Source organism: Choloepus didactylus, chromosome 10, assembly GCF_015220235.1.
Source record: "Choloepus didactylus isolate mChoDid1 chromosome 10, mChoDid1.pri, whole genome shotgun sequence".
NCBI classification, from domain to species: Eukaryota; Metazoa; Chordata; class Mammalia; order Pilosa; family Megalonychidae; genus Choloepus; species Choloepus didactylus.
Window position 1 is genome coordinate 32,525,009 of NC_051316.1, and position 13,200 is coordinate 32,538,208.

Below are 13,200 nucleotides of genomic sequence, written 5' to 3' on the forward strand. Positions count from 1 at the left end.
CTGTCAGCCTGCTGATGTTTAGTCATCTTTTCTGATGGGAAAATGAAAGCTAACTTGCTAGAGGGGAAAGAAAGGAAACTAGAAACCTCTATTAACCAGGGCTTCCAAGAGCAATGCAATTACCTAAAATAATATTCATTCATTCATTCATTCATTCAAAAGATATTCACAGGCCATGGTTAAAGGGGGAACTTTTAGGTCATATTTATGTTACTAGAATAAAAATTAAAAAATATATAGATAGATATTCGCAGGTATTTACTGTATACCAAGAACTACTCTAGGCATTGGGGAGAATACAGAGAACAAAATAGACGAGACTCAAACAATAAGCAAATAAGAGAAATGTCAGATGGTATAAGTGCAGTTGGCAAACAATGGCCTGCGGGTCAAATCCAGCCCGCCACTTGTTTTTGTAAATAAGGTTTTATTGCAATACAGCCTCGCCCATTCATTTACTCTTGCCTGTGACCAGTCACAAGATATACAACAGAGGTGAGTAGTCAGTTGTGAGAGAACACCTCCCCTTTGCAGAAAAGGTTTGCTGCCCCTGGTGTGAGTTCTTTGCAGGGAATAAAATAGGGTGAAGTGAGATGAAGTGTCAGGGCAGCTGCTTTCAACTGGCTGGTCAGGGCAGGCCTCTCCGAGGTCTACATTTAAACTGATACCCGAAGAACAAGAAGGAGCCAGCTGGGGAAGGGCTGTTGGACGGCTCGGGGTAGCTAGTGCAAAGGGCCTGGGGCAGTAAAGAGTTGAGTGTGTTCAGTGAAACAAACAGTGCGGGGGGGGTGACACCGTTAGAGCTTGAGCAGGGCACTTGAGGCAGTGCGTGATATCAGAACAAACAGGTAAATGTCCTGTGTCGAGCCTCCCACTTTCTCAAATAACCGGGTTCGGACTGAGAATTCTGGGACTCCTCAGAGTTGGGTGCCCTGATGCCCTTGTCTTCCCAACTGCCCTTCAGTGCCGGAGGTCTTGGCCACACCCAGGGACACCCCAGACCTCACGTCTGTGTCCCGTCCACACGCACTGACCAAGGGGGACACACACAGGAGACTGTTTCAGGGCAGTAGCCAAAGTGTAGGTGACACATAGTCCAACCCTCCCCTTGCCCAGGAGGTGCTCACTGCACAGGACACAGGGTGTCCAGCCAGCCAGGGAGGGCCTGACCACCTGGAGCTTGTGGTCAGCCCGGGGCCTTGGAGGGTGTGTGGTAGATCAGATTATGGACCCTGATTCAGATGTGTTCTTCATCTTAATGTCCATTTCTATAGGTGTGGAGCCTTGTAAATAGGACCTCTTGAAGATGTTGCTTTTAGTTAAGTTGTGGCCCCTGAATGACGATGGGTCTTAATAGGGATTACTGATGACCTTGTAAAGAGGACCCAGAAATCACCGAGGGCAGAACAGGGAGGGCATCACCCTGTGAAGGGAGCACAGATACAAGCCAAGGGACCCCGAGGATTGCAGCAAGCCAGCACCAGAGCAATACCGACCCCGGGAGGAAGCAAGCCCCCTGGCCCCCGAAACCGTGAGACAATAAGACTCCATCCTTGCTTCTTCCAGCTTCTGGTGTTTTCCTGGAAATCCTTGGAGGGAGGTCCTTGATTTGTAGATGCGTCACTCCTTCTCTGCCTCTGTCCTCTTCCTCTGTGGTCTGTCTCTGTGTCTCCACTGGTCATACTGGACCAGGGCCAGCTCAGTCCACTTTGCCCTCATCTTCAAATGCCCTATCTCCAAATAAGGTCGCATTCACAGATCTGGGGTTAGGACTTATGTTTGCGGGGGATGCGTTTCAACCCAGAACACACCCGAGAAATGGATATCCACACCACACCAGAGCAACTCACTACCTTCCTCCCCATCACCTCTATAAAACCTCAATATGCAGCGAGAGAATAGACTCTGAGGTTGTTGAAAGCTGCCTTCCCTGGGGAGGCCTATTGGGGTCCTGCAACCCAGCCCTACTTCGCCATCTAGCGGCTAAAGGTGAAAACACACCCTCCCCTAATGTGGGAGCCGTTGGAAACACTTCTAGTGGACAGCAGTGTTGAAAATGGCCGTGCAGAGGTTCTCCAAGGTTCTTAGTGGGCAGGGTGCAGGCTCAAGATTGGATTTCCTTAGAAAGGAGACCTCAGTATAGTTTGCTTTTTGCTGTCTGACAGGGTTATGGAAGATCCTGCTAGGTGTGGTGAAGAGAGTAGTTTAGAGGTGTATCTTCGCAGAGTCATGGTGAATGAGTCCATCTCAGCCAATGCCAAGAGCCCCTGGTGAGATGGGAAGGGAGCAACCAAAGATAGCCCACACCCTGGGCAAAATGAGCACCCGGGCCTGTGGCCACTTTCCCCCAATCTTCAGCCTTCAAAATCCTGTTCTAGCCGCCATCCCGTTCTTCCCCCACTCAAAAAGTGACCGTGTGTGTGTGTGTGTGTATCTTATGATCATCCAGAATCAAGGACATCATAAAAGCCAAGCTGTAAATTCAGTACAGGAGTATTTTCTTAGATAAAATAGGATTTCCTAAGGATAGTTATTATTTGACAAACAGCATGTGAACTTGTATAACTGATTCTCAGACACACACAGCCCTGCTAGCATAAAGGCTCTGTGCTCAAACCACATCTAACAAAAAATTCAACCCTCCTGCAGCTTAGCTGAGCAAACACTGAAGCCAGCAGTCAAACTGATTTGCTTAAAGAATAACTAAAATGAGATGCTGAAATGAGATGTGCCTTGCCATGAAAATCCAGGGCAGGGAGGGTTCTTTCTAAGTTTACTTGCTCTTTTTGTAGCAATTTCTTGTAAATCTTACTCTGAAACCGGCTGCCCCCTCAGCACCCTTGCAGTGGAGACCTGTGTTAACTGAGATATGTCTTCTGAGTGGGATGGACTGTGCCTCTCTGACCCTCGGTTTCTTCCTCGGAAAGGGAGGACAATGATAGTTCCCACAGAGGATTTGGGGAGGTTTAAATCATCAATGGGAATGAAAACACAGCATAAGCTATACGATGTCAGACGCCTGGAAGTTGTTACTGCAGATGGGAAATGCATCTGTTCCAACTCTTCCGGCTGATCTCCATTTCTGGGGCTGGACGGGGAAACAGATTCCCCACAGCTTCCTACTCACTCCTGCCCTGTCTGGAACTGGAAGGAGTGAGGCCGAGCTGTACCCTCCATTGCGGGCAGTGCTGAGCTACTCGGGGGCAAGGCAGATATTTGCTTCAGGAAGCCACATGGGCACCTGTGACATCTGTGCTCATCATTTACCAGGGTTCACGCCTGTTGGAGTGGAAGGGCCTGGGGACTCTGGCAGAATAGATAGACTTGCCCTTATTCCTTCAGACAAGACAGGTGTGCAGCTGGGATGGGCAGCTGCTGGGACAGATGTGTTGGCCAGAGCTCAAAGTGTCAACATCAACATGCATGGAACAGGCAGAAAAGAGCTGCAAACCAATTATGTGGTTACTTTACCAAAATGAATGCACCTGTGGTCCAGTGATTGAATTGAAGCTGGAAGCGGATTGTCAGCCTCTCCCCTGTCTTAGGGGAAGCAGCACCCACCCACAGAAAGGGTTTATAAGCATGGTATAAGCTGTGCATTATGAAATGAGCGGAGAGCTTTTTCATCTCAGGGAGATATTCATCAAGAAAGGTGATGGCTGGTCAGACAGGGTGAGTGCAGTTAAAATGCTTATCGTGGCTGCCTTACAAGGCTGTCTGATTGAAAAGGAAGAGAAAGGGGCTGATTTTGAAGGTTCAGTTGGAATGGGGGAAGGTAATTTGGTTTCAGGGGATCAGTGTCCTCCTGAGCAACGTATTCTTATCCGCCACTGTCAGTGGTGTTGGGGAGAATCCCTGTGCCCCATTCCTTCGAGCCCAGATGGCGGCATCTCCCTGATAAGTAACCGTCTTAGAGTAGAATGCTTCCAGCTTGTGTGCTGCTTTGGTAATAAATCAGGGGATTTTCTGTCCTCTGAAGCACTTTGTCCCTGAACCTATTGAGATTTGAGGTTAGAAGAAGAAACCAGAATAAGGACAACCTCATGTCTTACAGGCATGGTTTCACCCCTAGCAAACCCAATATTTTATGACCAACTTTTTGTGATTCCCACTTTATTCACCTGAAATAAAATTCATAGGTAATAATGTGCCTGTACAGTTAATTTTAGAAGACTGTAATATAGCAGTCTTAATATCTCAAGATAATAGATTACTGTATTAAATATATTGCTAGATTATTTATATATTGTACAATATAGATTAATTGATTAAAATATAATACAGCAAAGAAATAGAAATTGAAGGAAAATAATTCATTATAATAAAATAGGACATGTTTCAGTATGTAGAGGGCTCAGGCTCACGTGCGTGAGGAGACGTGAAACAGATATTCAGCCCATCCATAGAATCACTGAAAGCATCACCTTCAGACCCTGCCAGCAGCCTGCTAACATGGTGACACGATTTTCAGAGGTCGGGAAACTTCTCCCATGAAAGATTTTTTTTGAAGTATATTTTTCCCACAATTTACACAATAGTTGCATTGTTGGAAAACTCAAGTCTATTTGAAACCATGCTAAAAAAGAAAAAAAAAGAAAAAAACTTTCTATATGTAAAATGCAGTTAAGATTATATGTAAAATGCAGTTAGGTTTTAAGCACAGATGATATTGTGGTTTGGAGTTATGTGCACCCCAGAAAAACAGGTTCTTAACTTAATCTGTCCCTGTGGGTGTGAACTCTTGTAAATAGGACCTCTTGATGGGGTTCCTGCTGAATCAGGGTGGGTCTTTGTCCCATTACTGAAGGCCTTAAAAGGAAGGTCATAGAAGGAAAAGCCAGAAGCTGAATGTCCACGGAACCGGAAGAGAAAGGAGAAGCCAGGAGGGGCTGCCACGTGCATCGCAGGTGACAGAGGAGCCCAGGACCAGGGATCGCCAGCAGCCAGCCCCAGAACACCACAGTCCCCTGGAAGAAAAGCATTTTCTTGATGATGTCTTGACTTTGAACTTCTCCTAGCCGCAAAACTGTGAGCCAATAAATTCCTGTTGATTAGGCCAACCCATTGCATAGTATTTGCTTTGGCAGCTAGGAAACTCAAACACTCATCCTAAACAGGTTTTCTGTGTAAATGCTCAGTGGACACTCAAAAGTCAGGAGAGTTCTTCAGGGCACAGGACATTAGGTGATCCTAGCAGAACACCGTAGCCTCACCCTGTTCCCCAGCATCGTGATCATGAAAAGAAGCCACCTCAAGTCTCCAAAACGGCCACTAGATGGCAGTGCTGCCTGTGTTCCGAAAGCCTGGTCACTGCTTAAGCCCCAAAATAGGGACAGGCTCAGGGGCGGCTGCGGGAGAGTTGTATGTTTTGTTTAACAGCTCAGGTAGTTACCTGGAAGAGACCGGCAGTGAGTCAGCCCCTCTCGGGTACTGAGACCCAGAGAGCAGAAACCTTTCTGAGACCGCACTGAGACAGAAAGGCAGGGACTTACCTCTGAAATGTTCCCTGAACGAGTCACCCGAGCCAAGTTATCTCTAGCACCCTACTATGTGCCAGGTGCTCAGGATACACACTGTCTACCTTCAAGTTGGCTCCCAGGTGAGAAGGGGGGAGCGCAGAGAGCATCCCATAATTATCACACAGGCTCGTGGGGGTCAGCATGGGGAGGCGGCCGGGGCCCGCCTCGGAGATTTCCCAGAGGAGGTGACGTGCAGCTCAGTCTTGTGGGATGCGTGGAAATGGATGGGTCACCGCAGAAAGAAGCAGCGTGGGGAGGACAGACAGTAAGAACCATCAGGCTGCATCAAGACAAGCCCAGACAGGTGGTGGCTGCCAGAGCGGGAGGCAGAGAGGAAGTCAGAGTGGCAGGATTGAGTTAAGTTCCTCTGCGGGTTCACATAGCACCTTGCAAATACCATCCCATTGAAGGACTGTCTCCATGTCTCTGTCTCCCCAGGACGATTGATCTGGGACATGTCTAGATCTTTCTGTTCTGGGCAATTGCCTAGGGCATGGGAGGTCCCCAGCTATGCTTGTTGATGAGTGAGTGAACCTGTGAATTATGGGGTGTTAGGGAGCCTCCTGCTTCCTTCCATCCCTTCTCCCCATCAGCTGAGAAAGAAGCAAGTGAAAAGGATGTTGTGTTTTCTGGCACCTGCACGTCATTGAGCCCTGTAGCCCGACGATGCCTCCTCTTCTTGCCTTCTGCATTGCACCATCACGGTGTCATAAACCAAAAGGACTCTATGCACAGAGGAGCAGGTGCCCCGAGCTAGTCAAACAGGGCTGTTCTATTTCAGTTTTAAATTGATGGCTTCACAGGAATTGCTCCACCCAATTAGTTTTGGCATTTAAATACAATGGAAATAGGCAGATCCACAGAGACACAAAGCAGATCAGTGGTTGCCAGGGGGCCGAGTGGGGGTGGGAGCAGTGGGAAGTGGCTGTTTCCCCGGTGTGGGGTTTCTGTGGAGGGTGATGAAAGTGTTCTGGAACTACAGAGCAGTGATGGTTTTGCACGGTATTGTGAATGTGTATCAACGCCACTGATTCAGACACTTAAAATGGTTAAAATAGTGAGTTCATATTATGTGAATTTTACCTCAATTAAAAGAAAATGAAGTGAGACAGAATAAAATGTCTCTGCCACATGGGTGAAAAATGCACACCGGGATTCCGACCCGTGAGAATCAGTGCATCGATCCGTCCTCTCAGGGCCTTGTCTTCTCCTGTGAATAATGAGCTGTTTTTCACTGTGTTCAGGATACACACCGAGGACTCTTCATCCAGCAGCTTCGACCCACGCAGAACCTGCAGCCGAGGATCAAACTGAAGCTGTTTGGCCACTCGGGCGCCGGGAAGACCACTCTGGTGGAATCGCTCAAGTGCGGGCTGCTGAGGAGCTTCTTCAGAAGGCGGAGGCCACGGCTCTCCTCCACCAACTCCACCCGCTTCCCACCGTCTCCCCTGGCTTCCAAGCCAGCAGGTAGGAGCTGCCCACTGTCCGGCCGGTTGGCGTTTGCTTTTTCACACTCATGCATCAAAGTCCAGGACCGATGGTTGCTTTCCTTTTGGTCGCCGGTGGCTGGCCCTGTCCCGTGGCCTTGGCGTCTTTCAGGTGTGGTCCAGGCTGGCTGAGGGCCTTGGGACCCACCCGCCTTGGGCCAGCGATTGCCACCTGGCAAGACGGGGCCTCTCTGAAAGCATGGTCATAAGTGCACCGGTGCTTAATTGCAAATGCACAAATAACAGAATTACTTCATGTTCTGCACAAGGACTCTGCCCTCGAAGATGAAAGAGCTTGGTCTAGCACAAGTTCAAGCAGAGTGCAGATCCCATATGGACCCCAGGATGGTCCTCCTCCTTGGCACACCCAATAGTGACCTAAGAACACAGAGTAGCCAGTGGTTTTGAAAGATGCGTTAATGGTTTTCACAATTGGTGGTTGGTCCACCTGTTCACCCTGCCTCTTGCTGGGAAGGGGGCTTTGAGGCCTCCCCCATCCTTCCACAGATGAGATTATCCAGGTTCACCCCAGGAGGCTGTCAGGACTGCCTCTTGCTGGGAAGGGGGCTTTGAGGCCTCCCCCATCCTTCCACAGATGAGATTATCCAGGTTCACCCCAGGAGGCTGTCAGGACTCAAACCCAGAACCACAGAGCTGCCTTTCCTTCCCCAGAACCGAATGGCTGCAGTGAGCAAAAGAAAACTGCAATATTGGGTGTTAACTCTTGAATCTGCCTTTAGACCGAGGGGATTAATTTTTGAGACGAGAACAACAAAGGTCTTTGGAGATTTTCCAAACAATGCCAGTTTTGTACCTTTGTGCCTCTTACCTGTTTCCGGGGTTGAACGCCAATTTTTAAAGTTTGAGTTTCTGTATAATCCATGTCTCAAAGAGGGAGGACATCCAGGAAGCATTAGCAGGGAGTGAACGGTTGGCTGAGATTTATGTGCCCCTTTCTACTTCTTTTCTCTGAACACAAGCAATAGAATTGAAACCTGGGGAAGAAGTAAAAAAACACAAGTGGATTTATAATAATGAGTGTGATTATACTCTTAATACTTACTGCTGATATCTATTGAGCACTGCCTGTGTGCCAGGAACTGGACAAAACGTGGTGCCAGTGACACCTCTTTAATCTCCACCTCCCGGGGAGTTTTTACCACTGTCTTATGGAAGCCTTTAGTGAGGCAAGGAAGCTGCCCAGTGTCGACTTCGCGAGCCAGTGCCCAAGTAAGAGCGTTTTTGTGTGAACATTTTCTACCTCCTGCTGTAATTTTGGCTCCATTTGAGGATGTAAAATGGGTTACACATTCCGTGACGCCAGTAGTTTTCTGAATGTAATGATTCAGTTCAGCTCCCGTCTATGGACCAAGCTAGGGCAGCACTCGATGGGCTCCTCTGGCAATTCCTGGAGTCACCCCTAGAGGGAGCCAGCTCTCTCCTGCTGTGGGGTAAGGTCATCCTCATGTGTCACTTGAGCAGGGAGGAGCCAGTGAGTGGGAACTGCTCAGAGCTCAAAAAGGAAGGACAGAAGACCCCATGGGGCAGTTCCGCCAGTGGAGGTGTGTGTGTGTGTGTGTGTGTGTAAGTGAAAGAGCACACATGCTTTGTTGGATCTGTGATCTGGAATTCTTGTTAAGTCCCGATTGTGCCCAGGAACCTGCTGTAGTTTACCCATGACAAAGACCAGAGTGGTTGGCTTAAACCACAGGAGTTTTTGTCTCAATTTTGGAGGCTGGAAGTCCCAAATCAAGGTGTCGGCAGGATTGTGCTTTCTCTAAGCCTGTAGGGTTCAGTGCTGGCTGATCCTAACTTGTGTCTGCCTCCAGCATGGGGTCCTCTCTCTCCCTGTTGGTCTCCGCCGATCGCCCAAATCCCCTCTGCTCATAAGGTGGCATGTGGTTCCCCAGGAGGGAGAGGCTTTATCTGCTGCTCACCCCTCGCTCCTATGAAGTAACGTCTCCATTCATCTTCCTTTCTGCTATTTTTCATATGTGGTTCTTTACAAAACACAGCTCAGGCCGGCTGGTTGGTCAGCAAAGCCTCGTTCTCCTCCATCCATGCTTAGAGAGCCCTGATCATGCTTGCGAGATGTCCGAGGCCCTGAACTGAACGGCCCATCTGGCCACCGTCCTCGCCAACAAGCAGCAGGGCTTCTGGGTCTTCTGGGGAGCAGCTTCTCTCGTTCTCCAGCTCACCCGTGGTTCAGAGCTTTTGGCCCCTGCAAGTCGTTGACAGCCGATGTCTCGCTAACTCACCAGCGGGAGCCGGGCCCCTCTGAAAGGACAGTGGGGAGGGTGAACGCGGCTCTTCCCCAGATCCCACACAGTTTAATTTTCTAGGCTCACCTGTGTCCTGTCACCCTCAGAGGATGCGAAAGGAGAAAACTTTCAAAATGTCTTTCCTTCTCCTGGAGTGGAACGTAGTCGTTCTCTCAGGAAGCACGATGGTCTCTGTCATCACTCATATAAAGAAACGTCCACTTGGGGATTTACAGGGCGTAGCAAAGTGACAAATGCCGGAGAGGCGAGGGAGAAAACAGAGGGAACCCCAGAAGGTGGTGCACCCCATAAGATTGCTGCTCCTGGGAGAGACAAAAATAAAATGAAAGGCGCACGTGCACGTGCATGTCCACACTGCAGCCAGGAGACACTTGGGAAGGAGCACGTGTTGACTGGGAACACAGTCCGTGCTACTTGTGTTTCGGAGGCTGCATGCGTAGCATCTCGTTTGGTTCTCAGAACTCTATGAGGTGGTATCGTGAGCCCATTTCAGAGAAAACCCGAGGCCCAGAGACACGTGGTGTGTCAGCCTAAGGCCGAGGGGGATAGCAGCCCCCGGCAGGCCCACCCGGCAAACTGTGGTGTTCTGGGGTGGGAGGGTAGGGTTAGAGTTGAACCTTGAGGATGTTATGTTGAATGAGATAAGTCAGACACAAAAGGACAGAGAGAGTATGATCTCACCAATATGAACTAAGTATAAGTAAGCTCACGGAGCTCAAATCTAAAATATAGGTTACCAGGAGAGAGAATGAGGGTAGAGAATGGGGAGTGGATGCTTCATGGGTGCAGGATTTTTAACTAGGTTGAATGTAAATGTTTGGAAATGGATAGAGGCGATGGTAGCACATTATGGTGAGTGTAATTGACAGTGTTGAATTATGTATGTGGTGGTTGAAAGGGGAAGTTTAAGGTTGTGTATGTCACTAGAAGGAAAGCTAGAAGATAAAACATGGGATTGTATAACATAATGATCCCTGTTTGGGGCAATAAAGGTGGTTAATAGTACAAATATAATTGGTCTTCTATGGACTATAAAAATATGTCACTATTACAAGGTGTTAATAATAGGGTGATATATGGGGAAAAAATGCACCTAATGCTAACTATGGACTATAGTTAACAGTACTATTTTAATATTCTTTCATCGATAGTGACAAAAGTACTACACCAATACTAGGATCAGTAATGGGGGGGATGAGGGATATGGGGTGTTTGGGGTTTCTTTCTGTTTTTTTCTTTTTAAGTAGTGAAAATGTCCTAAAATTGATTGTGGTGATGAATGCACAACTCGGATGATACTGTGAGCCATTGAATGTGTACTTTGGATGGGTTGTATGGTGTGTGACTATATCTGAGTAAAACTGCTTTAGAAGAGAAAAAAAATTACCATAAGAGCCCTGATCTGAACCTAGAAAACAAAATTTTTTTAAAAATTGAATTAGTTGTCAACATTTAAAAATCAAGAGATTTCACCACAAAATCTGGCTATTTGGCTTCTTGTGGGAAATTGGACCTGCATGCCTGCCTAGTACCAGTCAGTGGACAAAAGGGGCTGCTGCCCGGTTTGGGGGACCCAGGCTCCCCAGTTTGTCCCCGTCTGCACTCAGCACACCTAACTCCAGCTGTCCCATAGAACAGGAGAGTAAGCTCAGAAGCAGACTTCCCCTCCCATGGACGAATATTTGCCCTGTGACAGGTGACTTTGCAATAAGAGGTGCTGAGCTGGTCTCCATCCACTGGAGTGTGTGACCCGTGGGCCAAGGTCGAGCCTAGTGAATGGCAAGGTGGAAGTCAAATCCAGCTCTGTCCGGCCTCCGGGAGAGCTCCAGACGAGCAAAGAAGATAAGCATAAAACCAGCAAGAGCTGACTGGTGATGCCAAGATGGCTGGTCTGTTCCAGAGAGATGGATAAAATTTTAATCAGTCCAGTCCTTTGAAGTAACAAGATGCACCTGCATTTAAATATATCCTAGGTTGAAGCTAGCACCTCTGGGAGAGCAGTAAGCCTGGAAGGCTGTGCCCTGTAGGCTCTGTAGCCTCCTGGCTCCTCACCCCACCACCCCCAGGAGATGGCACTCAAGCACTTGGGGGGTGGGTACACTTTCAGCTTCACATCTGAGTGAGCCTGGATGCAGCAGCATGGGGTGGGACCTGAACCCCAAGGTGGTTGGGGAAAGAGAAGATCCCCCCCAGCCCTAAGGGGCTGGTCACCGGTGACTTCCCATCCCTCACAGCTGTTTACCAACACAAGACAGGATTAAGGAAGTCCTCTGAAAAGCAAACTGTGGCACAAATAGAAAGCACCACGAGTGTGACCTTGGGAGACCCAGCTTTGACAGTGGAATGTGAGTGCTGGGGAAGTTGCCCCCGCAGAAGGCCCAGGCCCCCCACGCGGCCAGGGGGTGGGTGCAGCAGGCCTGTGGTGGCCAAGGTCGTGTGTCAGCGTGGCCAGGTTGTGGTGTTTGGTCAAGCACTGGCCTTGATTGTTACTGTTAGAGTATTTCGTGGACTTAATCATTACTCAGTTGAAGGCATCTGTTCCGGTTTGCTAATGCTGCTGTTATGCAAAACCCAGAAATGGATTGCCTTTTATGAAGGGGGTTTATGTGGTTATAAATTTACAATTCTAAGACTATAGAAGTGTCCAAACTAAGACATCAACAAGATGATACCTTCACTGAAGGATGGCTGATGGTGTCTGGGAAACTCTGTTAGCTGGGAAGGCACAAGGCTGATGTCTGCTGATCCCGGGTTGTGTTCTAGCTCCTCAGCTCCTGTGCGTTCTTGGTTCTTTCTCCCAGGATGTTTCTCTTTAAGCACTTGGGGATCCTGTCTTAGCATATCCCAGGGCAAACACTGGGTTTCATTTCTTGGCTAAACGTCCTTCTGCCTGCATCTCCAAGCATGTCCAAGGGTCAACATCAGTGTCAGCTCTTAGCTTCTCTCCAAAATGTCCCTCTCAGCTGCTCTGAGGTCCTTCTCTTTGTGAGCTCTTTTATAGGACTCCAGTAATTAAATCAAGTCCCACACTGAATGGGTGTGGTCCATATCTCCATGGAAATAATTTAATCAAATGTTTCACCCACAGTTGATTGAGTTACATCTCCATGGAAACACTCAAAGGATTCCAACCTAATCAACACTAATATGTCTATCCCCACAAGATTGCATCAAAGAACATGTCATTTTGGGGGGGACATAATATATCCAAATCGGCATAGCATCTATGATTGGTTACATCTACAATCAACCAAGGAGATTGCTTTCAGCAAAGAGAAGTCTCATTCAATCAGCTGAAGGCCTTAAAGGGAGAACTGATGGTTTCAACGGTCAGAAAGAATTTCTCTCTCTACTTCAGCCAGCCAGCTCCTCCTGGGGAATTCTTCAAAACCTCCCGAGGAACTCCCAAGTTGAGGCCTTGTCAATCCCATGGTTGTGAGTCAATTCCTATAGTAAATCTCTTTAATGTTTACAGATTGGCTGTGTTTCCACTCTTGTCAGACACTTGAGAAAAGGACTCTGGTTCCAGAAATCACAGCATCCTCATCTCATGGAGACACCTTGGGCCAATGCTCCTGACAGCCTGTGGCTTCTCCCAGCCAAGGAAATTGCCAAGCCTCTTTCCTTTCTGTGGGAGAGATGTCCACGTGGGGACCTTGAAATCATTTAGACAGCAGGACGTTTGTTTGCCATTAGAAATTTGGCCCTCTGCCATTGCAGTTCTCTGGAAAATGCTGGAGGCTAAAGGCTGAGCTACCAGCTGGGAGCCAGGCCCGTGTCACAATGTTCTTCCTGCCTTCTCTTTGGAGCCCTCTCACTCACGTTGTTTCGTTAGATGATCAGGGCAGTGTGGGAGGGACGTGGTAGTGGGTAGATTGCGATATTCCTGTTCGATAAATACCCTGAACCCTT

The 13,200-nt window shown here is 48.3% G+C and overlaps 1 protein-coding gene across 3 annotated transcripts in view; it reads left to right on the top strand.

Moving 5' to 3' along the window:
* The window catches only part of DAPK1 (death associated protein kinase 1), a 201,547-nt gene that overhangs the window by 167,915 nt on the left and 20,432 nt on the right, over window positions 1-13,200 (top strand). For all 3 annotated transcript variants that reach the window (XM_037851022.1, XM_037851023.1, XM_037851024.1), the window contains one exon: window positions 6,764-6,986. In XM_037851022.1, the coding sequence (XP_037706950.1) occupies window positions 6,764-6,986 (223 nt within the window). The remainder of the gene's footprint in view (window positions 1-6,763; window positions 6,987-13,200) is intronic.